Source organism: Chaetodon trifascialis, chromosome 9 (assembly GCF_039877785.1).
Source record: "Chaetodon trifascialis isolate fChaTrf1 chromosome 9, fChaTrf1.hap1, whole genome shotgun sequence".
Classification (NCBI taxonomy): domain Eukaryota; kingdom Metazoa; phylum Chordata; class Actinopteri; order Chaetodontiformes; family Chaetodontidae; genus Chaetodon; species Chaetodon trifascialis.
The window spans coordinates 12,439,708-12,462,861 of record NC_092064.1 but is presented as its reverse complement, the minus strand read 5'-3'; the positions used below and the strand labels follow the sequence as shown (position 1 = coordinate 12,462,861).

Here is a 23,154-nt window from a genome sequence, read left to right as displayed (position 1 = left end):
TTCATTACCATGAAATAAAATGTGTAATGGGTGCATCATGACCCTTTCCTGAAGATCTTTAGATGAAGGAAGGATTTCTATTCAACAGTTGTGGGATGACCTCAAAGATTTTAGATCCATTGCTTCCTTAATTGTGATTTTACTGGATTTTCATAGTTAAATTGGATCTTCAGAGTGACATACTAGCACCTGGAAGTCACAAGTCACCCTTCAGTGTCTCACTGCTCTGAATCAAGATTTAACTGTGAATGATGTCTCAGACAATAATAACATATAATGATTATTTTGGATGTCTTTATAGAATACTCAGTTATCACCATGGGTCCACATTTACATATCATTACAAGACAATACTGAGAGATGAAAAGGCACACTCCAAAAAACGTCTCGGTTATAACAATAAATGAATGAATGAATGAATAAATAAATAAATAAATAAATAAATTCTTTAATAAAAGAAGGTCTTTTCCCAGTATTGATACATATAATTTCTATATTAAGTATCCTCAGTTAAATGACTTTCGTCATGTCCATCATGTTTGACGAGGAAGTCAAACTGATACTATTGTCTTCAGTGTCCAATCTCAGACATCTTCTATCATTCTGGGAGAAATGTGACTTCTTTGTGTTAGTTTGGACAACAAAAACTGTGTAAAACTCTTTATGATTAAAAAAAAAACAAGGCATGACTACAGTCATATAGACTTTAAAAGAGAATAAAGGATTAATAGATAAATGTTTAATTATATTGCACTTAATTCTAATATATTTCAGCCAAAATACTAACAGATCAAACTGCTATTTACCTGCCTGGCTGTCTACCTGCCCGTCTCTTATATCTGGTGACGATGATACTTGAGAGGTCTTTTGGTCTCTTGTTCACTGGTTTTGTTCTTAGTTTTGATTGTCATGTGAATGTAGCATAACATAGCAATGAAAGGATGCAGTGTACCCCAGTGTCAGTGTCAATAGCCTCTATTGTTGTGAGGACATTTGAGTTGCAAGGACATTCTTGTCCAGTCTTGAAAATGATTTCAAGCTCGAATTTCATAGTTTGGTCTTGAAAGTGCACTGGATTTAATTTACCTTTCCGCAGTATTACACTGTTATTCCAAAAGCAGTTTGTAGTTTTTATTTTTGTAAAGTGTCCTTGTAACATTCATTACATGATTCTTGTAGTTTTGTTCCCTGTGTGACACACTGTGTATTTGCATCGAAGCGGAACTGCATTCAGTCGTTTTTTGACACGTCAGCTGTCGGTGCCGGACACATTTAGACGTCGCACACGCCGCACTTCCTGGTTCTGCTGTGTTGATGTTCACCGATGTAATCTGTTTTAAGTCAAACGGTATTACTTTTTTTAAATTGATTCTTGCCTTTAGTAAGATGGCACCAATTTTCCATTGAATGATTATGGAATGAAATCGATTTCCCGTTGATTGGTTCTGTATTTCAGCCGTTTGTGATCATTTTTTTAATTTGGCATGCTGTCATCAGCAGGTATGCATGAATTCATCTACTGCTTTTGTGATTTCACTTTTCTTTTTCACCTCATGCATGTCCTTTGTATGTCTTTATCTTTATCCTAATTAATCAACTGAAAAAAAAAACACAAACATATTTGTCGGCTAACGCAACAGCTGGTCGTTTTAACTTGAGACTCTGATTTATCTGCTCCATAATTAGCCTTAATTACTTACTGACGGAGACTGATGTGTTAGCGGGCCAAGCAGTGAGTGTGGACACATTGCATTAGTTTGTGACTTCTTCCACACAGTGGACAGTACGATTGTCTCATTCCCTGTAACCCACGAAGCTCTGTAATATATCCATACACTTCATTTTAAATTGAACATAATCCTCAATTTTTTTCATTTTCTTTTTTTTTTGTGGGTCCCTGGAAATGTCACCCTCACATTTCACCTCAATAATGACTGATGGTGACAATTTTTTATTTCTTTCCAAAGTCAAATGTCTGCCTGTATGTGCTGATTTCCTCCTGTCGTGCTGTGTGCACTGTCTGCACTGTACATAGTGAAGGAAAATTGTCATGCTTCTGACTACCTCAGAGTTCCAGATGATTACAGTTTAGCTGTTACAGTACTCCTTGCTCATGTGTTTCTGCAGATCTGCTGAGGGCACAGCAGCTTTGATGCCCACTGCTCCAACATGGAGCACTCAGATTTGATCACACACAAGAACGGGCGGCAGAGGAAGCTGGTGGGTGCCACCCTCTCAAGTGAGGACGTGAGGGACATGGGCAGGGGGGATACGAGCTCCTCTGAACCAGAAGTGGAAGATGAAGCAGAAGGTCTGGTCAGAGGGTCGGACTCTGAGGACAGGAGGCACAGGGCTCGGCCTGGGATCCGTGGCGAGTTGGGGAACGTGCTGCTTCTTCTGTTCCTCTACGTGCTGCAGGGGATTCCTCTGGGACTGGCGGGCAGCATCCCTCTGATCTTACAGAGTCAGGGTGTCAACTACAAAGACCAAGCCTTCTTCAGCTTTGTCTTCTGGCCTTTCAGTCTCAAGCTTCTCTGGGCGCCACTGGTGGATGCTCTGTACTTCAGCAGGTTTGGTAGAAGGTAAGAAGCGCGTGTATGCTGTTCATGTTGATGGTTTCATCTGTGTGGATTATTTCTTGCTGCCCTGTGTGTCTTTAACTTCTTCTCTCACCTGATTCTGCAGAAAGTCATGGCTGGTGCCGACACAGTACCTGCTGGGCCTCTTCATGCTCTACCTTTCGCAGTCGGTCAACTCACTGCTGCAGAGTGAGGGAGGACCCAAAATTTTAACACTCACTGCGGTCTTCTTCATGCTTGCCTTCCTGGCAGCCACGCAGGTAGGCAATCATAAAAATACGCGGGAAGACGAATACATTCGAGTGGATAGTTTCTCTCCTGTTCTTCAATGCTTGTACCTTCTCTGCCTCTCAGGACATAGCTGTGGATGGCTGGGCCCTGACTATGTTATCCAGAGAGAATGTGGGCTATGCTTCGACATGCAACTCTGTGGGCCAGACTGCTGGTTACTTCCTGGGGAATGTGCTCTTCCTGGCCCTGGAGTCTGCAGACTTCTGCAACAAATACCTCAGAATAGAGCCCAAGGACACAGGCATCGTCACCTTGTCGGGTATTACCAACCGCCAACCTAATAAATGAACAAGACAGCCTTCCAAAGTGTGTTTCCTAATGCTTTCTGTTCTTCCGCTGCAGACTTCTTGTTCTTCTGGGGAATGGTGTTCCTGGTTTCCACGACATTGGTGGCCATCATTAAAAAGGAAAATGAGCACGGCAAAGGAAAGAGGAAAGTCCGTGAGGAGACACAGGGTGTCATGGACACTTACAAGCTGCTGTTCTCCATCATTAAGATGCCCACAGTCTTCACCTTTTGTTTCCTGCTTCTCACTGCTAAGGTATTTGACCGTAAATGCTTGGTTTACCACTGAAATATAACCTTGAAAGTCTTATTTAATGAATATTGACTGTAAAATAAAGAATTCTGTGTGTGTTTCAGATTGGCTTCTCTGCAGCGGATGCCGTGACAGGTCTGAAGCTGGTGGAGGCCGGAGTTCCCAAGGAGCAGCTGGCATTGCTGGCAGTGCCCATGGTGCCTCTGCAGATCCTGCTGCCTCTGATCATCAGCAAATACACAGCAGGAGCCAGACCGCTGGACGTCTTCTACAAGGCTTTCCCTTTCAGGTTGTAACACACACAGAGGCACACAAACCTATACACACACACTCATTAAGTTAAATGCTAACAGTTGTCTTGTGGGGGCAGGTTGCTCATAGGACTGGAGTACGCTCTGCTGGTGTGGTGGACCCCCAGTGTAAAACAAGATGGAGGCTTCCCTGTTTATTACTACGCCATCGTGCTGCTTAGCTACGCAGTGCATCAGGTTTGGTATTTCTATTGCTCTCTTTCATCGTGGTTTTCTCCTCTTTTCCTGCTCCTAGCCCACTCGTTATCATAGTTTTTGCAAGTGACAAGATCTCAGCAACACACAAACAGTAATGATGTGTAGGATGTTAATGAAAACTGGCTGAAATCAGCTAAAATTATTAGGATTGAGCACAATTTGTGATTCATTAGTCATGCTAGCAGCATGGCCGTAGGGATAGTAATGTCAGGTGTATGATCAAATTCCCATCAGCCTCCACTGTACTTTGTGTTTAGTGCTAATTAGCAAATGCTAAACTAAGTTGGTGAACCTGGTATAAACATTATACCTGCTTAACATCAGCATGTAAGTGTTGTCATTGTGAGCATATTAGCATGCTGATTTCCGCATTTAGCTCAAAGCACGGCCTCACAACAATGAAAATGATCTGTCGACAGGGATGTTCATAGATCAGTGAGTTGTTGAGGAATGTACATTTTACCAGCCCATAAAGGCCAACAAGTGCTAACACGATTGGCTTTTCTCCTGACGACCTTGTGTCATTTCCTGTCTCTGCCTCCAGATGTCACTGTGCAACAGAATAAAGTCTAAAATGTCAGGGAAATATTTACCTTATTTATTTATTTATTACAATCTCGGGATATTTAAGTGAGGGAGCTTTTGTTTTCATTTCTGTTAATTCATCTGTCAATAGGATATGAAAGCCATTTTATTTTAGGAATAACGGGTTAAGTACGTTCTTTTTCAGGACGTTGGATTTTTGTCATCAGGTCATAACGATCACAGCATCAATATTTGATGAGAACAGAACGAAGCCTATAAATGTTACAGTATGCCTGAGAAATGCTCCCCTTGAACAAATGTTCGCCACATTGCTTTTCCAGGTGGCGTTGTACAGCATGTACGTGGCCTGCATGGCCTTCCATGCCAAAGTGAGTGACCCCCTGATCGGCGGGACCTACATGACCCTGCTGAACACGGTCACAAACCTCGGTGGAAACTGGCCCTCCACTGTGGCTCTGTGGATGGTGGACCCACTGACCTCGAAGGAGTGCCAGGGAGCCGTTGGGCAGAGCTGTGGCTCTCCAGAGGAGGCAGGGGTGAGTAACCATTGAGGGGAAATATGCATGTAACTGCCTCGACTTGATAAACAGCACTTTGTGAAATAGTCACAGAATTTCATGTAAAGGATTCGTGGACACGGACGTGAATTTTCCAGTTTTTCATGACCCTCAGCATGACTTTCAAACTGATGTGTTTCAGTTGGAAGTGTCTTTTGTGGCCGCACCATATCCACAATCATTCAGTTAGCAATAATCAATACGCAAGGTCTGGTTAGACTTTCAAAATAAAGCTCTCTGAGAAACATTTGTTTGGGCACCAAATGTGCTCGGTTAGGTTTAGGAGCAGATCATGGTTTGGGTTAAAATAACTACTTCCTTAAAACAAACGAAGATGACTGTTGATGAAGGTGGTGCTGAGAGTTGCGAAAAACACGGAACACCATTTCTATTAATCTAGTAGATTTTGTTTTTCAGGACGTGCCCTGATTCTGGGCTGTAAATTGACAACTCTTCTTCTGTTCTAATCTGCAGCTGTGCACCAAGGAGGGCGGCTCTTGTGTGACAACACTGGACGGCTACTACGTGGAGTCAGTGGTGTGCGTCGTGATCGGCTTAGCTTGGTGGGTGTGGTTAGGGAAGAAAATGAGGCGGCTGCAGGACCAGAGCCCTGCTGCATGGAGGTGCAATGGGAGTCAGTGATGACACTCATCATCAGAACCACAGACTTGTTTTTTTCACCTCTGCATACGACGGTGGACATACTGTAACTCCAATCACATCCGTCTGGTTTAGTCCCTCTGGTCCTGCTCGGTCCACTATGTTCAGAAAACACTCTCACCTCTGTCACCTTGAAGCACATAAATCTGATGAAAGTCACCGTCGGAGGTAAAAGTCCTTCTCATCATTATTTGTGCTAAATGTAACAGTACCCTGAAAACGGAAACAACCGTTCAGACTAGCTTTGTATTTGTTTCGTTTTTTTTGTTCTGAAACTATAATCCGCTGCTCAAAACAGCCAAACCAAACCAGAGCTGGGTCAAAGAGCACGTTCAGGTAACTTTCCGGGTTTGTTCTAACCTGCTTGGATATCCAGATTGTTGGGTTGACTGTGTGTGAAGTACAAGTAAAGCAGTTCTGTGCAGTTCTTCCTTAAGCCCTGAATAGCTTTCGTAAACTCAGCACTTCAGACTGACTTGTTTGCCTTCCTGGCCGGTCACCATTTAATGTACACCAGAAGGATCCATAAGGGAAAAGACTGTGTGCACTTGTGTGGTTACAGTTTGCTACCTGTCCCAAACTGTCTGATGCTGGTCAGCTCAACCCAACTGTTGATCCAAGTGAGTTAAGGCCAGTGTGAAGAATATTGCTGTTCATTGCATTTCATTGCCTTTTGACTAAGATCTGAATCAATGTTTTTTTTTTTTTAATTATTTAAATATATTCTTTTCCTCTAAGTGACGTGTGCCTTGTTTAGTTTCTCAAAGTCTGTAGAACAGCAATTCAAAGCCAACGTTGTTTGAGCTGTCGTGAAATAACCAAGGCAGGGAATATTACAGTAACTTGAAGATGAAATAACACTGTTTCTGAGAACATAATGTAGTTTTGGTAGATTACTGCTTTCACTACTTCAGTTGTTTATGTTTTTTGTTTTCTTTACATGTTCTAGCACACATTCCTTATGAAGATTTTAATTTGCAGTGATTCATGCAAATATATAACCAATACCAATCGTTAAATGAGCTGAGATGTCTAAAATATCCTGAAATCTAATCAGTTTTACCCATTAAAGCACCAATTCACATCTTTAATGGCAAAATGAGCCTCTAACTGTCCAGGTTGGTAAATAGTTTTTTGCGAAGGTATTTTGTTTATGTAAGGTATTTCCAGGAGTCCGAATTCAACACGTTTCGCAGCATAGAGCGGGACATCAACACCAGCGTGAAAGGTATGCAAGTGTAAACATACAGCCAATTTCTCGGCCCAGAAACAGTTCAGATCCCAGACCAGCAGCCGCTGTGAGAAACTTGGCTGGTTTATATTTTGCATATTGTACATGGAACTGAATGTTACAGTATTCCCCCCCGGCTCTGTCAAATGTAAAATACCGAAGTGCACAATCAGGGTTCCTGTCAGGATTCAACAGGATGAGACTCATTTTTAACTCATTTGGCAAAGTTTGTGATTTCTTCCAGTTTGTCAGCCACACGTGAACGGTCAGAAATGTTTGGATTACTACGATGTGGTAGTTTTTTTTCTCCTTTTTTTTCAGCCTTTGACTCCTCTGAAAGTCCGACAGTCGACCTTAAACTCACAATTTCTGCCGGTATGTCATTGTAGTCCGATGACACTTTTTTTTACATCAACTACGTTTGTTTTGATTTTCTTTGATGTTTGAGACTGTTTTCATTTCAGTGTGTTCATTTTTAGATTTTAGATTGGGGTTTCATACACTTGATTTCGTTTGCTAAAGTGACTTTTAGGTGGTGCTGAACTGTTAGTTCAGCTACAGATAATTCAATACTTTTTGATTTATTTCACATTACCTCATAAGCCGTTAATTTTTTTTTAATGAAAATTTCTTTTTACTTTGCACAACTTTTGTTTGCAATGGGTCCAAATCACCAATCGCAAAAAGGCAAAGTATAGCAGTGTGATGGTGGCGTGCTGAATTGAAATATGCTAGCAGCAGTGCTCTACATTATTCTGATGAGAAACTTTGACATTCACACAATGCAATGCTGATGAGATCTGAAACAAATCTCATTTAATAAAAAAAAAGCACATTTGTGAGGTGTCCAGTTGTTTTTCCTGAATACAGACGATTACACACAAGACACAATGTGTTTTTTTTACATTTTATTATAATTTTCCTTGCTTTTCAGGATTTCTAAAATTTCCCTCCTAAACAAGTGAACGCTGATGCACGAGGCTGTAAATGTTGCCCCCCCGTTTTTTTTTTCTTTTGAGCATTAAACCCCTAAACTGCAGCCAGAGTCCAGATCAACTGGTGCCACAGTCTCAAATGTGAATTCACTTGAGGGGTCAGATGGGGTCTGACTTCCTGTCACCGCTGAGGCCCACAGTCTCTTGGGGGGCCAGAATGGGGTCACACAAAGCAGCACCAAGATCAGTTTGATTGGGTTTTGGAGTGGTGATCAAGCTGAATTATGTTTGGTGAGGCGTCAACTAATCCAGTGATACATCCCATAGTGTCGCACGCCTGAAGAGCAGATAATTGAAGTATGGTTCCCACATCAAATAAACCATTTCACAAGTCATCCACAACATCAATGCCGAAAGAATTTAAAGAGTCGACGCGTTTTTTGTCTTGTTTAATTTAGGCTCTCTGATTCATGGCTGATGTACAGCACAGTTAATGCATCCACTTTGTAAAACATCGTAAGACATAAAGCTATATTCATTAATAGCAACTCGTCTGCCGCTCACAATGATCTCTTTGATCTTTTTCATCCAACACCAAGTCAGATCATTTCATTCAGAGCCAGGAAGCATTTTTGTCTAAGAACTGTCAAAACCTCCCAATGGAAGCAATTTCCTCGCTGGCGCTCACTCAAATAGCACAAAGCACTTTGGATGTCATCTCGTACTGCAGGCTGACTGCTTGAGCACACATACTCTCGCATACTGTGACACATTATCGCCTTTGATTTCCTGGTCGCTCAAAGGCTGCAGCTCCTCAAATGATTTCCAGTCTTACTAGTCCAGTTCAGAAAGGGAGGGTCAGAGGACAAAGGCCGTGAGACCCGAGGTGTCGCAGGAGAAGTGGTGAGATGGTGATGTCGTCGGCAGCATGTTTGTCTGCAGCGCGCTGGAGTCCCAGACTCACACACAAACTCCAGGTTGTGACAGTATATGTAGTGTGAGGATGTGCAATTTTCGGATCTTAATTGTCTCTAACATCCATATCTTTTTGTTTCTTAAAAAAATATCAACAAAAAAAAAAAAGAGTCAGAAATAAACTCTCCTAAAGAGGTGCGGTGGGTCATAGGTTCATACGTAGATGCTCGGGCCGCTTGGCCACGACGGGGTAGGCTTGCTGCTTCATCTGAGCCAGGTTGACCCCGGCAGGCTGACGGATGGGGAGAGGGGCCGAGGCCTCGGAGCTTGTTGTGATGTCCATCTGCTCTGGGGTGGACAGCTCCATGGCCTGGTCCTGAGGTGACTGGAGGACGCTTGGTCCTCCGCCAGGGAGGAGGGGGCTCCGGGCCCAGCAGTCCCCCCCTGAGAACTTGACCGGGCTGGAAAGGACAAGAAGAGAGGAGGCGTTTGTAACAGTGACCAACATTTCTCTCTATTCTTGACTGAACAGTCGAAGCTTCGGGGCTTCATCAATGAGCTCAACATTATTGTTGACATGACAACATGTATAATAATATCCTCAGTATGTGGGTTTAATATGCCAGAAGCTGTTGTTGTTTAGGCTACTCCTATAAACAAGCACGCTCTCAAGCACGTAACACGAGGGTAGCTGTTCAAAAGGGGCTTTAGTCATTATATAAATATCACAAATATGTCACAGGACTGACAGCTTGAACTTGTAAATCAACAACTTTTTCCAAAAATAGAGCACAACATCATGAGGACTATCAGCAGTTAAACCAGGACCCACTGTGGGAATTCGGGGCTTTCCAGTCGAGTTCGACCAGCGTGTAATCTGACACGTTTGCCTCGACCCTCCTGCTGCACACCACATACCTGAGAGGTGTTCTTGGGCTGTCCACGATGCGGCGAGGTGAGCGGATTTTTGGCTCAAATGAGAACTTTTCTTTGATGTTTTCCAGGACTGACGGAGCGACGTACGTGAAACCCTGCAAGAACAAAGACATCAGAGAGGAAACGGGCGGTTGGTGCACTGTCGCATCTGAGGGGCAGAGCGAGCATGAGTAAGAGAAATTATGAATTACTGACACGGCGGTGTGATCCAGATCTAACTGGCCACAGAGCTCCACCTTGTTATTGATGCTACTCCGTGGTGCACTGGGAGTATTACAGCAGAGCGTCTTTAAAACCGAGGGTTTTAGGAGTTTCGTGTAGGTTCTCCTTCATGCTTGGAAAGGGAGGGTGAGGCGAGGAGTATTTAGTTGGCTGCAGTCTGCAACCTCACCACTGGATGCCACTAATCCCGCACACTGGTTCTTTAAATTGTCCAATGGTGGTCCAACAGAAAGGGAGGGTCTTTGCCTCTATTCAAAAAAATCAAAGACTTACCAGGAAGGCTTGATTGGCACTCTCGCTGAGAGTTGAGTCATCCGGGCTGTCGACTGGTGTCTGACTGGTGAACTTCGAGTCAAATTGACTCACGTCTTCAGCTGATTGCTGCAAAGAAAGACGAGAGGACAGACACAGGTGAGGAAAGTGACGACTAACAAGACGTCGGTCTGAAACAAGAGGAGACCTGGGTTCAATTACTCGAATCCACAGTTGGTTTAATCTTGGCAGGAAACCAGAATTAAACCACTCCAGTGTCATTACTTGTGAAATGACTGATCTGATTTCAACATTACTCAGATTTTCAAATTTCTATAGTTTTCAGACTTCCTTGTGGTCTGCTCTTCTCACACTCACCAGGAAAGGTTTGAAGGGAGGCTCCACTTTCCGAGCCAGCAGATCCTCCCAGTTGATGTGTCGAAAGAAGGGATGAGCCTATGGGATATCACATGGAGACAGAGTGCTACTGTGTGGACAGAGGGCCTAAAACATAGATACCCAGTCTGGAAAGACTGAAACAAATTGCCATTCATGCAGCCATAGCTTGTTCCAATGCATAAGAGTGCCTTAGAGGGTCTGTGGGACGAGGACTCTGCATATTAGACTCACTGGATGTGCAAAATTGTGCTTCCTGAACAAAGCTGATGTCTCTGTAGCTATGCAGGGCAGTGTGTTTTTAGAAATAATCTACATAAGCAAGCCGTCCACGTTAAGACACTGGGATTTTGGCGTGTGATATAAAAGCAGCATTTTGCTGCTCGTGTGGGTGACTGTGTTTCGACTGTTCGTCCAGCCACCCGCACATTCTCACCTGCACCTCTGTGGCGTCTCCCGCTCCCGCTCCCAGTCGTGACGAGGCGTTTCTCTTCAGCAGCTGCGCGACCAGGAGTCAGGTGTCAAAAGAGCACTTACATAACAAGTCCGCACATATTTTGGATAAACACGAGCAGTGTACACGTTAAACAAACAGCACGTACCCGTTTCAGGAGGTCTCTGGCTTCTTGTGTGAGGTAGGGTGGCAGGCTGAGCTTACACTTCAGGATCTTGTCAATGGTCTTTTTGCGGTTTTCACCGGTGAACGGTGGCTACGGCGGGAAAAGGAAGGAGTTACTCAAACAAAATTCTGATTCATATTTCATAAATCCGCATCAATGAGAGTGAAGTTTGTTTTATGTTGTAAGCGTTTAACTGACCGCTCCTGTGAGCATGTCGTACATCAGAGCGCCCAGACTCCACCAGTCCACTGCTCTGTTGTGTCCGCTTCTCATCAAGATCTCTGGCGCCCTGCAACAACGAACGAGCTGATGTTAACGAGGCGACGGTGAGCGAGGAGGAGAGCGAGTGTGCGAGGACGAGAATGAGAGACTTGCATGTATTCGATGGTGCCGCAGAACGTGTGGGTGACTGTGCCGTCGTGGATCGACTCTTTGCACAGCCCGAAGTCTGTCAGCTTTACATGGCCTGGAAGGAACAGCAGATATTCACATGCAGTTATTTACAATCCTCACACCTCTTTGTGACAGATATTCAAGAACAACAAATCGTGCAGGAGAGGTGTGAGTTCATGTCTTCACATGCACGCGTGGATACAAACAAACCTTGGCTGTTGAGCATGATGTTCTCGGGCTTCAGGTCTCTGTAGATGATGCCCTTCTGGTGGAGGTGGCCCAGAGCCATGGAGATCTCTGCCAGGTAGAAACTAGACAGAAAAACAAGGAAAAAATTAAAAGCCGAGAAATGATTCTAAAAAGGATCCACCAGTCTGATACCAATAATTATGCAAAAGGTATTAATACACAATATGTTTGTTGTCAGTTTAACTCATTGCTAGGTTCATTTCATCAGTGAGCTTTGACAGGTAAGAAAGCAGGAAGCACAAACACTGATGCTATAGTTACCTGCAGTTTATTAAACCGTGCGCACTGTTGATCAAAACTGTGTTTACGTTGTCGTTGCATCTAATCAGAAAAGAGTATTTCCCACTATGTTTTCCTGACAGATGATACTGACACATCTGTGAAGATTCATTCATCCAGCTCATTGTACTTCTAAGTGCTTGTAAAAGGCATCTAGGACTTAGTTGAGGTTTGAACCTCGAGCAAGTCCAGTCGCCTTTTAAAGCACTTAGAGGATGATGCTGACAGTCTGCCAAGATGCATCTCTGTTTATGATCCTGCACACACTCACCAGGCCGTGTCTTCCATGAAGATGCCCTCCCTCTCCAGCTGCATGAACAGCTCTCCTCCTGCACAGGTGAGCACACGTTGTGCTGTTAACATGACACATACAACACACGCACATTCCTCCCATCTGCAAAGATGTGTGTGCATTATCTTGTACTGACCACTCAGGTACTCCAGGATGAGATACAGCTTTCCTCCTGTCTGGAAGGCGTAGATGAGATCAACAATGAAGGGATGCTTCACTTCCTCCAGGATGTTCCTCTCTGCCTTGGTATGGGCCGTGTCCTTGGCGTTGCGTACAATCATAGCCTTTTGCCCCCACCCCGAAGAAGCATAATTAGTCAGGAGGCCGCGCCGCTGAGAGTGCAGAAATACTGGCCATGTTCTGATCAATGCACACGTGAAATGCGTATCACTGCCTTACAAGCTGCTCGCCTGCTCGACTAATAGAGGAGGGAGGTGAGGGCTGAGCTGAGCAAATCAGGCAACTATGCCACTGACATGGAGGAGTGACATTTCTTAATTATCGCTAATCAACTTTAATGAATAAATAAAGTTTAACTGACTGACACTGGCTGTCTTTAATTATGACTCATCTGCTCCACGATGAAAACTGCTTTAAACATAAACATGTGAACTATAGTTCTTTTATACGAGCACAGCCGGTGCCTTCAGTCCCTCTCCGCCCTCTTCCCTCTCCTCTCCACTGCACCTGCTTCTGTTTATGTTTGCTAACCACTTCTGTCAGAAAGCTAAAGAGCTGCCTGTCAGCAACAATGTTGTCTCAGCTTTGAGCGTCAGAACTACGACAACAGACGGAGCTCCAACAAGGGCAGGCCGAGGCTGTGATGATGAGGCCCTTTCATTTGAACGGTGCAGTATCAGCTTGCTGACGGAGAAGTCTTTCTTGACCTCACTTTTTGTTGAGATTAAGGACTTTGCTTTGTATTCTGAATGTTCAGCCCCTTCTCGCTCGCAAACTGGGCCTTTGTTCACTGTTCTGGGGGACCAAAAACGGCCAAAAGTAACTAACTGTCATCCACTACTGCAAAGCTACTGTGCTACTGGCCTTTACTTCTGTTGTATAACCTGGCCCCGTGTTAATCAAGCATTTCAGAATCACTGCAGTTCAACCTCAGAGTCAGACGTAAGTTATGCACACACACACAGCCAACACATTCAAAACACAAACAGGCTGAATTAGAAATAATGCGAAGCAGGAAAATCAAGATGAATTAGGAATACAGTACTCTGTCACTTGTATTACAAGCTGGTTGCACATCAGAAACACTCAGGTTAAACAATGGCAGCCTCAGCGGTTAAGTCCTACATCCTTGCAGTTATTCTGCTAGATATTCTTGTTTTTAGTTAAGTGTAAATTGCAATAACATTTCAATCTTTTCCCGCAGTGGGCCAGATTGTGGAGGCGGAATGTTTCACTCCATTAAAAACATGTTCATGTAAACCAAATGTTCAACGTCCTGTATCTGTGCAGCTTCTTCTCTGTGTGGTGCATATTTGTCTTATCACTGTCCTCTGGCTGGGAGCTGCGAACAGGTTCAGGCAGCTCTCTGGGAAAGACAAGACTAACGTCCTTGGTTCAGATAGCCGATAAAGTGCTTTCACTCAGAGGCCTAAATGCAGGAATATGTCACTCTGACAATTTCAGGCAAGTCAGGACTGATTTCATACTCTGAGATGCTTCAAAAACACGGGCTCTGGCCTACAGGCCTCCATCAAAGCCATGCCACACATAAACGCTGCCACTTTGAAGCTTGACAGTCCGGCAGGTCTTCAACGTGTCACTGAGGTCATTTTTGCCAATCAGGCAGAAGCAGTGTGAACATGGAGCAGATTCTAATGGGCTGAGGCAGAGAGTTTTAGGTGCCAAGGCTGCAGCAGCGCGGCGCAGATGGCAATCTACCAACTAGCAGTGAAATCTTACCCCACCACTGGCTTCAAGGACAGCCAATATTTGCAGACAGGAGCACCGTAATGCTTATTTGTAATAATAAGCATGCAATTACGTTAATAGGACACAGACTGAGAGCAACTGTGCATCGCTCTCATCACTATTTCGGCACAGATGAAGGGAAAAAAAGTACCTTTTTTAAAACTTTCATGGCAAATATTTTGCCAGCTGCAGCTCCAACAACTTTTCTGACTTGGAAAACCTGCACAGATGGGAAAAGAATAAACACGTTTAAAATAATCACATCAACGGCTGAAAGAATCCAAATAATGCAGTTCTTTGCATTATAGAGGGGAAACAACCCAAAGTGTGTACTTGTAGGAGTGCGTGCATGTGAAGTGTACTTTCTCGTGTACTTTCTGCTCTCTTGCTGCTTCTTGGGCACCACAAATACCTTTCCATAACCGCCTTTCCCCAAGACACGCAGCAGCTCAAAGCACTCTGGTCTGATGTTCTCCGTGCCCTGATTGACGTTGTCCTCCGATATCTCAATCTTCTCACAGTCGTCCATGTTGCTGCAGAGACAACATTTCGCGCGTCATGCTGCTGTTTTTCACACATTCAGATCACAGAAACGTACAGGAACACAAGCACACGTTGAATACTTACAACTCGAATCCGCTGCATTGGTCCATGATATCATTGAGTTGAGCCTGGAAGGAAAAGCAGAAAGCGCAACTTAATCCTGAGTCACTGAGGGTTTTTGCTCTGACGATGAACTGGAGACAACATCAATGCCAGCTTCACAAATTAGTTTGATTTCTTTCTTTCTTTCTTTCTTTCTTTCTTTCTTTCTTGTATTTAAACACTTCACACACTGATTGAAAAGATTCAAATGTTTTCAAGTCTACATAATAAAGAAATGTACTTTAGCTGACATCATATTGGCAACTAATGAAATAGCTAGAACTGTTTGCAATCAGATCTGAGCGATTAATGGATTTGCTGCTTTTCTCTGTTTTGCTATCACTATAAATGCAGTATTTCAGGGTTCTGGACTCTCAAACAAACCAAAACATTTGAATCCATCATCTTTTATCGTGATCATCATTTCATAGACCAAACAGCTAATCAGTCCATGGAGAAATTAACTGTAAGATTAACTGATAATGAAAATAATCATTATTTTTAGACCAGCTTGCATCATATCCAACTGTGCAATCGTCTTAGCCAACATATCTGCCTGTTTACAAAAGCTTCATATTCACACAGGAGCTGAGATGTGACACTGACAAACAAGAGCTGCAGCTGCAGTGATGAAACAGTTGCCCAATCCATGATACATGAACAGCAACATGGTGCAAGATATTTAACTAAAGCTGTGTATCCTCATGAAACACATGTAACAGATAATTACTGTACTTTGTACTGCCTGTATCTCATATTCAGTCACTGTACTGCTCCTGTAATGGCAGGTTACATTAGCATGCTTTGTTATGATAAGACACCCAGAGTGAGACACGTGCATGAAGCAGTATTTACACATCATTTAAGTGACGGTGAGTCTGTTACATGAACACCGTCAGTAAGTCGCGGTGTTACGTTGTTGTGTGAACACAAACACTCAGACAGCAGCTTTGACGTGAACTCCTCACAGTCTCACTCTGTCACGGTCTGCCAAAATAAACTGTTGCACACCGAGCCACATTTATCACTGCAGCACCTTCGGCTAAGTCAGGCTTTGCTCGCACAGCTCCAACATGACAGCGGTAGCATTCAAACGTGACATCGTCAACATCGGAAGTATTTCATCGGGAGCTGTCGCTCCGAGTAAAATAAAGGAAGAACAGGTGACAGCTCTGTCACGATCGCTGTCAGGTACCGAGCTAGCATTAGCCTCCGATAACCCTGCTTGACAAGGCCTGAGAGCTCCGGCTGCAGGAGCAGGCCTGCGGTGGCTGGCAGGCTACCAAGCTAACAGCTAGCTGCTGTGCACGAAGAGTTTCTGCTGTGACAACCCTCGCGTTCACGTTCAGCGTCTTCCATTAAAGTACCTCCTCGTTCTCATCGTCGGAAACATTTTCCTCCGGCTGGTCCAAGTCAATGTCAAACACTCCAGCCATGGCAGCGCTTCGCTCGGTTCGCTCTGTCACAGACCGCAAGAATAGCAGGCGTCCCCCCACCTCATGGACACACACACATCGCCGCCATAACCGGCTACTACACTGAGCATGCGCACTGCAACACTGAACAAAAGGGGCGGTAACCCGAGCGCTCTGCTCTTATTTTGTCATGAAACATCATCAGCGCGCACTCTATCCACTACAACGTCAATATTAAACAATCCTTTCCGTCTCCATTCATAACAGGATTTTACACGAACTCTTAGATACTCTATAGAAGCAAGATGGATATAAAAATGTGATATCAGTTCAAATAAAATCAAATTAGTTATGAAAATCTAATAGCCTCCGGTATTCCACCTGGATCAGGTGCCATTAAACATCCTAATAAAAAACAACATTAATACCGATACCACTAATAATAGAACAAAAACAAACGAAAAAAAATGCTAAACTGTAATAATAATAAAAATTATAAAAATAATAAAAATAATAATAAGCCTAAATTACATTCTATTGCACTGTTAAATTTTATGAATTTTTTCCTTTTTCTTTGCGACTCAAAAAAGTTGCAACCTCTCACCACATATATTGGGGGTTTATTTTGAAAGTTATGACAGTTTGGGCCGGAAACGCCATTCTGACTTCCTGTGGCGGCAGGAAAGTCAAACAACAAAATACAGATACTTCCTTGGACACAGTCATGAAAACCCTCACGTACAGCCTGAGTTCAGCGGCGCTTTTCAGACTCTTTGCTGTCACAGTCTGACCGGACAGCATCGATCCTTCTGGAAAGTCTTCTTCGCTGTTTACCTGCGTGAGCAATGTCCATCGTGACAGTGCAGCTCGGCCAGTGCGGTAACCAGGTGGGTCATGAGCTGTTTGACATCATCTGCAGCGATGCTCAGGAAGGAGGGAGAGAGAGGAAAGTGTACAACACAGCCAGCTGTGAGCGATTCTTCCACCGAACTGCACATGGAGGTAAGACACCTGATCTTGGTTTTAAAAAGTTTGTTTTCTGTCTGCACTGCACTCCTGTTTACCTGTCATACCTTCTTCTTTTAACCAGATCTTATAGCCAGGGCGGTGCTGGTTGACATGGAGCCCAAAGTGATCAACCAGAGTATCACCAGGGCTGCTAAATCCGGCCGGTGGAGGTATGGAGAAGAGTCTCACTTCAGCCAGAAGCAGGGCTCTGGAAACAACTGGGCTAACGGGTGAGGACATTCAGACTGCTGTCACAGCCACAGCAACATCTCAGTGTAGAGTCAGTCATTTTCTTTTTTATTACATGCAAGAATACAGTATGTTCAGAAATAACTGTAAGTGGAGGGGGAAGCTGCTAACGTGACTCTTGTATCACACCAGGTACTGTGTCCACGGCCCTCGTCACAGAGACGTGGTGGAGGAGCTGGTGAGGCGAGAGGTGGAGCGCTGTGACAGGCTGGCAGGCCTCATGGCCATGATGAGTGTTGCAGGAGGAACCGGCTCCGGGGTCGGCACCTATGTCACTCAGTGTGTTCGAGACATCTACCCCAAATCCTTCATCCTCAACCACCTCACCTGGCCGTACGGGACCGGGGAGGTGCGGAGTCTGCTGTCAAGTGGCTCGCCTTTACTGCTGATGTGATACTGAATCTTTTTTCCTTGACCCTTCCTTTCAGGTTATTGTCCAGAATTACAACTCGGTGCTGACGCTGGCTCACCTCTACCAGCTGTCGGACGCCATCCTGGTGCACGAAAACGACACGGTGCACAAGATCTGCGGTCAGCTGCTCAACATCAAACACATCTCCTTCGGCGATGTTAACGGGGTCATCGCTCACCAGCTGGGCAGCGTCCTGCAGCCCGCGCTCACTGCCGACTCCCACGGAGCCTACAGCAGAAATCCTCTGGGTGAGCGAGACTGAGACACACAAACACACACGGCTGGTTCCCCAAAGGGCCTGAATCCCTTTAGATGATTCAGATGAATTAAGCCCCACCGACAGGTAGAAAAAGAGACACTCAACCTCGTGAGGTCAAACCTTCATATGTCCAGTCTTCTCACGTCAGGCACTCACATCATAACCCTGATTCTAACATTATCCTTTAATGCCTCCGTCTCTCAGGTGAGCTGGTGAGCGCCCTCGCATGCCACCCAGAGTACAAGCTGCTCAGTGTGTGTACTATCCCTCAGATGTCCAGCGCCTCCATGGCCTACAGCGCGTTCAGCTGGCCAGGCCTACTCAAACACCTCCGACAGATGCTCGTCTCCAACACCAAGATGGAGGAAGGCAAGTCCCGTCAAAATCTAATCTATGCATGTTTATTCAGTTATTTTATGGCTTGTAAGAGCTGCAGATGAAACCATGAAGCACCTCTGAGGATCTTGTTCGTCCTGCGTCAGGAATAGACTGGCAGGTGCGTCCACCTGCGGGCTCCGAGCGCACCGGGAGTCTCACGGGACCCGGCTTCAACACCTCTCTGGCCAACCTGCTCATACTGAGAGGGAAAGATGTGTACAGCGCAGAGACAGGTCAGAGAGCTAATTCCTCATTGACCTCACCTGATGAATTTATGACAATCAAGGATGAGGATGGTTCGTGAATCAGAGTTCTGTCCTGTCCGCAGCTGGTTTTGAGGACCCGGGCCTGTACAGCTCCTGGCTCCCATCAGGAGAAGCTTTCAACTCGTGGAAATCCCCGGTGCCTTTTAATAAGTACGCAAAATCTGCCACGCTGGTCAGTAACAGTCGGGCTCTGCTCAGACCGCTGGATAACATGGTGGGAAAAGCCTGGAATATGTTTGCGTCCAGGTGAGTCAGTCACGCTGCTCAGAGAAATACTTCAATATTTAGGAAAAAAGAAATACGCAGCAGATATTTTTAACATTAATAGTCGCTGAAGCTGGAAACCAGAAGTCAGCTGTTTTGGTTGTGGATTAAATGTCTTTTTTTTCCCCTTTCCTCTCTAACAGGGCCTACATCCATCAGTACATTAAATTTGGGATCTCAGAAGAGGACTTTCTCGACAGCTTTGCATCTCTTGAGCAAGTCGTCTCCAGCTACAGTCAGCTGTGCTAGACATGGGGACAGCTGACAAACACCACCTAGCCTGTGGACTCTCTGAGGACGAGACAACATGAAACTTGATTTTGACATCTGCAGTGGCAAAGACTGAGGCACCAAAAGTATCACTGGGACACACATTCAGTGCCAGTGGAAGGGAAAAATGTAGGAGCTGTTTTATTAAATTACATTATTTTGGACTTTCTGGTGTTTTGTCAGTTGCTGTTTCCCAGGCCAAAAACGGACTGACTCAACCTTTAATGTAACACAGACAAGACGCCTTAAAAGTGCTCTGAAGCAGGGTGGAGCAATTATTGGGAATAGCTGCTGCGCACAAAGAAAAGTGACAAGGACATCAGTTAACATACTTTTCACCACTTTATTGATCGTTAATTTTACATCGTAGCATTTCCAGAACTGGGATGATTGGCATGGAGGCAGAGTGTCGCCAAAGACAAGTCTTCAAAAGCACCAGCTGAAGTTGAGTCGGCATGAAACGAGCAACACAACTGAAACGCTGGTCGCCCACAACTTCAGCCAGCTTACAGACCGTTGTTGCCGTGGTAATTTAACAGCCAACACCAGTCTGATAAGCTAGCTGATGGGATGGGAAAGGTGTGTCAAGGAATGCACTACAGAAAGCTCGAGTCCACCAGAGTCCGCCAAGCGTGTTTCAGACGGGACTCATCGCAACACGGAGAGGGAAGGTGGTCAGACTGTAACGTTTGAATCAGATCAATCAAATGTAGCTGCAACTATTATGGAATTACAAACAAAATGTGTGAGCGCGGAGCTGTTCACTTACCTTAAAGATGACCAGTTCTAAGAAAATTAAGCGTTAGCTCGGTCATGACGGTTAAAAAAATACAAGTTATCGAACATCGCGACATCACAGCAGCTCATCAGGATGAACAAAGTGAATCTTGTCCGACAAAGGGGCTAAAAAAAAACAAACAAAAGACATGGAAACAAGTGCATGATTTACATGTTTTATATGATCTGATCCAAGGTTCAACCTAAATGTACAGAATAGAAATGGGACTAGTTAGCTGAGAGTACAATGTCACTTTACAAATGATTTTTTTTTTTTGTTTCTTTTGTTTTGGTTCGAGTTTACTCATGTCCACACAGACCATTAGAATAGAAATACATCTGCGCATACTGTCGAAAAGATATTAAGATATTTACACAATGTGCAAACCATCAATACCACACTGTTTTAAGTTGATATTGCTTTTTTTCACCATTTTTAAACTGACAAATCCAGAAACAGACAAAAAAAAAAAAGAATTGGTCTTATAACAGGACAAAAACATGAGGAAAATTAAACCCTGAAAACAAAGACCATCCATAGCAGTTACCTTGGCAGCACACTGTACAAACAAATCAAGTTCCACCCATACATAAATGTTACAAAATTAAATAAAAATCAAGTTTATAAGTCAAGAACCATAATCAAAGGAAGTGGGACCTTCCCGTCTTGCATAAGGCATAGCATTTGATGGGCACTGCCCGAACGCAGCAGTCACCACCAAACCGCTGCTTAAACTTCTGAGGTCGATGAGTGGGTTAAATTTAATGTTAAAGTAACACGTTAAGATCAGCAATTGAACCAATTGCACTATGCACGCCTAGAGAGTGAGATGAGAGGAAGAACTACAAAATCTGAAGAGGGACAAACAGTAAACAGCACATACATCCTCTAAAGCGCACACGCACACACACACACACACGCACGCACACACACCAACGAACAGTGCCTGGTTGTTTGAGCGTTCAGCCTCTGAGAATGGATGGGGAGGGGTGAGGTTAATTGTCAAGTTGTGAGTGGCTGGGGCTGAGTGGAGGGCTCTCAGCAGCAGCAGAAACACAGTCACTTGGATGGTTGTGCGGCTTTGTCTCGTCATCACTTGGTTTTCTCCTCCGAGTGCCTCTGCTGCTGCAGGCGCTTGGCGTAGCTCTGAGCCATGGAGTTGACGATGGAAGTGACAAAGTAGCAGACCATGACCAGCACCACCTTCTCAAACACCCACGACAGCCAGTTCTCATCCTGGAAACCAAAAATTAGGGTGCATATGCTATTGATGGCCACCGTACAAGCATGCTGTGATATTAAGTGTGAGCGCAGAAATATTGTGAATATGCTTGGCATCATCCTGCATACAGGACAGCAGCGCAGGGTTGGGAGAGAATTGGATTTAAATATAAAGAAACCCATTTGCAGAATTGAATTCATGGACCGTGTCTGTCCTCTTATCATGAATATGTTAGTGTGGGCACATATGTTGGCTGATGCAGACGACACTGCAGTGCAGAAATGCCGACGATTTGTTGAAGGTAATTTAGAAATAGTTCCTCAGTTACATTTGTCAAGTTTGTCCACCAGAGAGCACTGACAATTACATTTTTCAGCACACATCTTAGTCACAGTTCTTTACTGACCAAATTTCCGGATCTTTGTAAAAAAAATCTCTTATGAGATTATGGAAAAATCAGACTTTCAAAGTCTCAAAAATCAACGTTAGCTACAAAAATCTAATATCCATGAGGCTACAGTACAAAAATCTCCCAACTCTGCTGTTGATATATTTCACAATGCTCCAAGAGTTAAATGCATCGATAAAGCTCCATGTTGAGGATAAAATGACCTGAAAGCGGTGCGTGGTCAAATAACTATTCTTACCGCTGGTGCACTTCCTCCAGCGTGGTGCAGCTTGTTCCTCTGTGCTTCCAGGTACTGACTGAAGGGCTTCTGGAGTGATGGTCCCACTTTGGGCACAGACCTGACATCGCAGTCCCACGTACATCCACACAGAGTGGCAAAGAAAAGAGACAAAAGACAAGAGGGAGGAAGAACATTAACCCACTTACCCTTTAAGCATCCTTCCTTTGACATGGACCCCAAGACTGAAGCTTTAGACTCCTATAAGAGCCTCACAGAGCAATTCATGAAGGCTTTTCTATCAAAGGTCCTCACTGATCCACCAGTCTGCCACGCTCCTTGGAGCAGCTGTGGAAGGCCCCATCCTACACATGGGCCCTATCTTGGAGCTTCCACCTCTTCTACTGAGTGCTGTGAGCAGGAGCAGGCAGCAGAGAGGAATGAAGCAGAAACTCATCAGCCCTCCTTTTATACAACTTTGCTCTCTATAGGGGCCTGTGTCAGCCCCTTCAACCAGGAAGTGAGTCGACACGATGTCATCACCTTTACCACCATTGCTGCCTTCTGGGTGGGAAGATATCTAATCGGGGCGTGTTCATGTCCTTATTAGGCAGTGTGGATTAGCTCACCAGGGGGCCAATCATAATGGATACCATTTTACCAATTCACGTCATATAGAGACATTGGTGCTGTAGTTTTATCATTTGGTCAGCAGGGCTGCATTTCAAAGGGATTTCTATATGATGTCAATTTAGCATTACTCATACTGCAGGCTGTAGACACGCAAACAGTCTTCTCACTGCATAAACTCTATGCTGTCTGTAGTCAGGACATAAACATGTAGTCTGGACTTGACAAGAAAAAAAGACAAATTACTAAACAAACAGCAAAAGGGAAGTGGATAATTGCTGATTTCAAATAAACCTAACGAGTTTTGACTGACTCAGTCTTCTTATCTCCCCCACTTAACATGCGAGCACACATGGCTATACACAAAGCAACGGCCCAGAAAAATCCTGCATCAGCACTGTT

The 23,154-nt window shown here is 44.4% G+C and overlaps 4 protein-coding genes across 11 annotated transcripts in view; 2 read left to right on the top strand and 2 right to left on the bottom strand.

Annotated features, from left to right (window-relative positions):
• The first annotated feature begins 1,264 nt into the window (after window positions 1-1,264).
• On the top strand, window positions 1,265-7,745 carry slc33a1 (solute carrier family 33 member 1). Of its 2 annotated transcripts, none has more exons than XM_070970771.1 (9): window positions 1,265-1,348; window positions 2,128-2,582; window positions 2,686-2,839; window positions 2,934-3,129; window positions 3,213-3,412; window positions 3,514-3,698; window positions 3,780-3,897; window positions 4,785-5,000; window positions 5,496-7,745. In XM_070970771.1, exons 2-9 carry the CDS (start codon window positions 2,170-2,172, stop codon window positions 5,661-5,663), a joined length of 1,650 nt encoding a protein of 549 aa, XP_070826872.1. In that variant the 5' UTR covers window positions 1,265-1,348; window positions 2,128-2,169; the 3' UTR covers window positions 5,664-7,745. The 2 variants fall into 2 exon arrangements, with proteins under 2 accessions (XP_070826872.1, XP_070826873.1); XM_070970772.1 differs by having other exon boundaries at window positions 1,298-1,500.
• On the bottom strand, window positions 5,761-16,524 carry rps6kb1b (ribosomal protein S6 kinase b, polypeptide 1b). The gene is made up of 15 exons (XM_070970773.1): window positions 16,343-16,524; window positions 14,958-15,001; window positions 14,743-14,863; window positions 14,482-14,550; window positions 12,538-12,685; window positions 12,381-12,438; window positions 11,792-11,892; window positions 11,564-11,654; window positions 11,387-11,477; window positions 11,171-11,278; window positions 11,005-11,067; window positions 10,551-10,628; window positions 10,194-10,301; window positions 9,681-9,793; window positions 5,761-9,223 (listed from the first exon to the last, which is right to left on the bottom strand). The coding sequence occupies exons 1-15, from the start codon at window positions 16,409-16,411 to the stop codon at window positions 8,968-8,970; spliced, it is 1,518 nt and encodes a 505-aa protein (XP_070826874.1). The 5' UTR covers window positions 16,412-16,524; the 3' UTR covers window positions 5,761-8,967.
• Window positions 16,525-17,039: 515 nt separating this feature from the next.
• tubd1 (tubulin, delta 1) lies at window positions 17,040-20,239 on the top strand. 2 transcript variants are annotated; one of them, XM_070970774.1, is made up of 8 exons: window positions 17,040-17,392; window positions 17,481-17,628; window positions 17,780-17,996; window positions 18,076-18,307; window positions 18,523-18,687; window positions 18,801-18,929; window positions 19,025-19,208; window positions 19,370-20,239. In XM_070970774.1, exons 1-8 carry the CDS (start codon window positions 17,236-17,238, stop codon window positions 19,473-19,475), a joined length of 1,338 nt encoding a protein of 445 aa, XP_070826875.1. In that variant the 5' UTR covers window positions 17,040-17,235; the 3' UTR covers window positions 19,476-20,239. The 2 variants fall into 2 exon arrangements, with proteins under 2 accessions (XP_070826875.1, XP_070826876.1); XM_070970775.1 differs by lacking the exon at window positions 17,481-17,628 and having other exon boundaries at window positions 17,267-17,392.
• Window positions 20,240-20,435: 196 nt separating this feature from the next.
• The window catches only part of vmp1 (vacuole membrane protein 1), a 198,003-nt gene continuing 195,284 nt past the window's right edge, over window positions 20,436-23,154 (bottom strand). For all 6 annotated transcript variants that reach the window (XM_070970778.1, XM_070970780.1, XM_070970776.1 and 3 more), the window contains exons 11-12: window positions 22,144-22,243; window positions 20,436-21,510 (exon numbers count right to left, since the gene is read on the bottom strand). In XM_070970778.1, coding sequence (XP_070826879.1) covers window positions 21,367-21,510; window positions 22,144-22,243 — 244 coding nt within the window. In that variant the 3' untranslated portion in view covers window positions 20,436-21,366. The remainder of the gene's footprint in view (window positions 21,511-22,143; window positions 22,244-23,154) is intronic.

What these genes read in the sequence shown, in the direction of transcription:
- tubd1 (XM_070970774.1), top strand. Translation starts at nt 17,236, where the DNA reads ATGTCCATCGTGACAGTGCAGCTCGGCCAGTGCGGTAACCAGGTGGGT. An exon ending in GGAAACAACTGGGCTAACGG is followed by an intron (nt 17,629 to 17,779) that starts GTGAGGACATTC and finishes GTATCACACCAG; the next exon opens with GTACTGTGTCCACGGCCCTC. An exon ending in GGCCGTACGGGACCGGGGAG is followed by an intron (nt 17,997 to 18,075) that starts GTGCGGAGTCTG and finishes CCTTCCTTTCAG; the next exon opens with GTTATTGTCCAGAATTACAA.
- slc33a1 (XM_070970771.1), top strand. Translation starts at nt 2,170, where the DNA reads ATGGAGCACTCAGATTTGATCACACACAAGAACGGGCGGCAGAGGAAG. An exon ending in AGGCATCGTCACCTTGTCGG is followed by an intron (nt 3,130 to 3,212) that starts GTATTACCAACC and finishes CTTCCGCTGCAG; the next exon opens with ACTTCTTGTTCTTCTGGGGA. An exon ending in TACAAGGCTTTCCCTTTCAG is followed by an intron (nt 3,699 to 3,779) that starts GTTGTAACACAC and finishes TTGTGGGGGCAG; the next exon opens with GTTGCTCATAGGACTGGAGT.
- rps6kb1b (XM_070970773.1), bottom strand. Translation starts at nt 16,411, where the DNA reads ATGGCTGGAGTGTTTGACATTGACTTGGACCAGCCGGAGGAAAATGTT. An exon ending in TTCATGGAAGACACGGCCTG is followed by an intron (nt 11,893 to 12,380) that starts GTGAGTGTGTGC and finishes TTTTCTGTCTAG; the next exon opens with TTTCTACCTGGCAGAGATCT. An exon ending in CATCATGCTCAACAGCCAAG is followed by an intron (nt 11,655 to 11,791) that starts GTTTGTTTGTAT and finishes TGTTCCTTCCAG; the next exon opens with GCCATGTAAAGCTGACAGAC.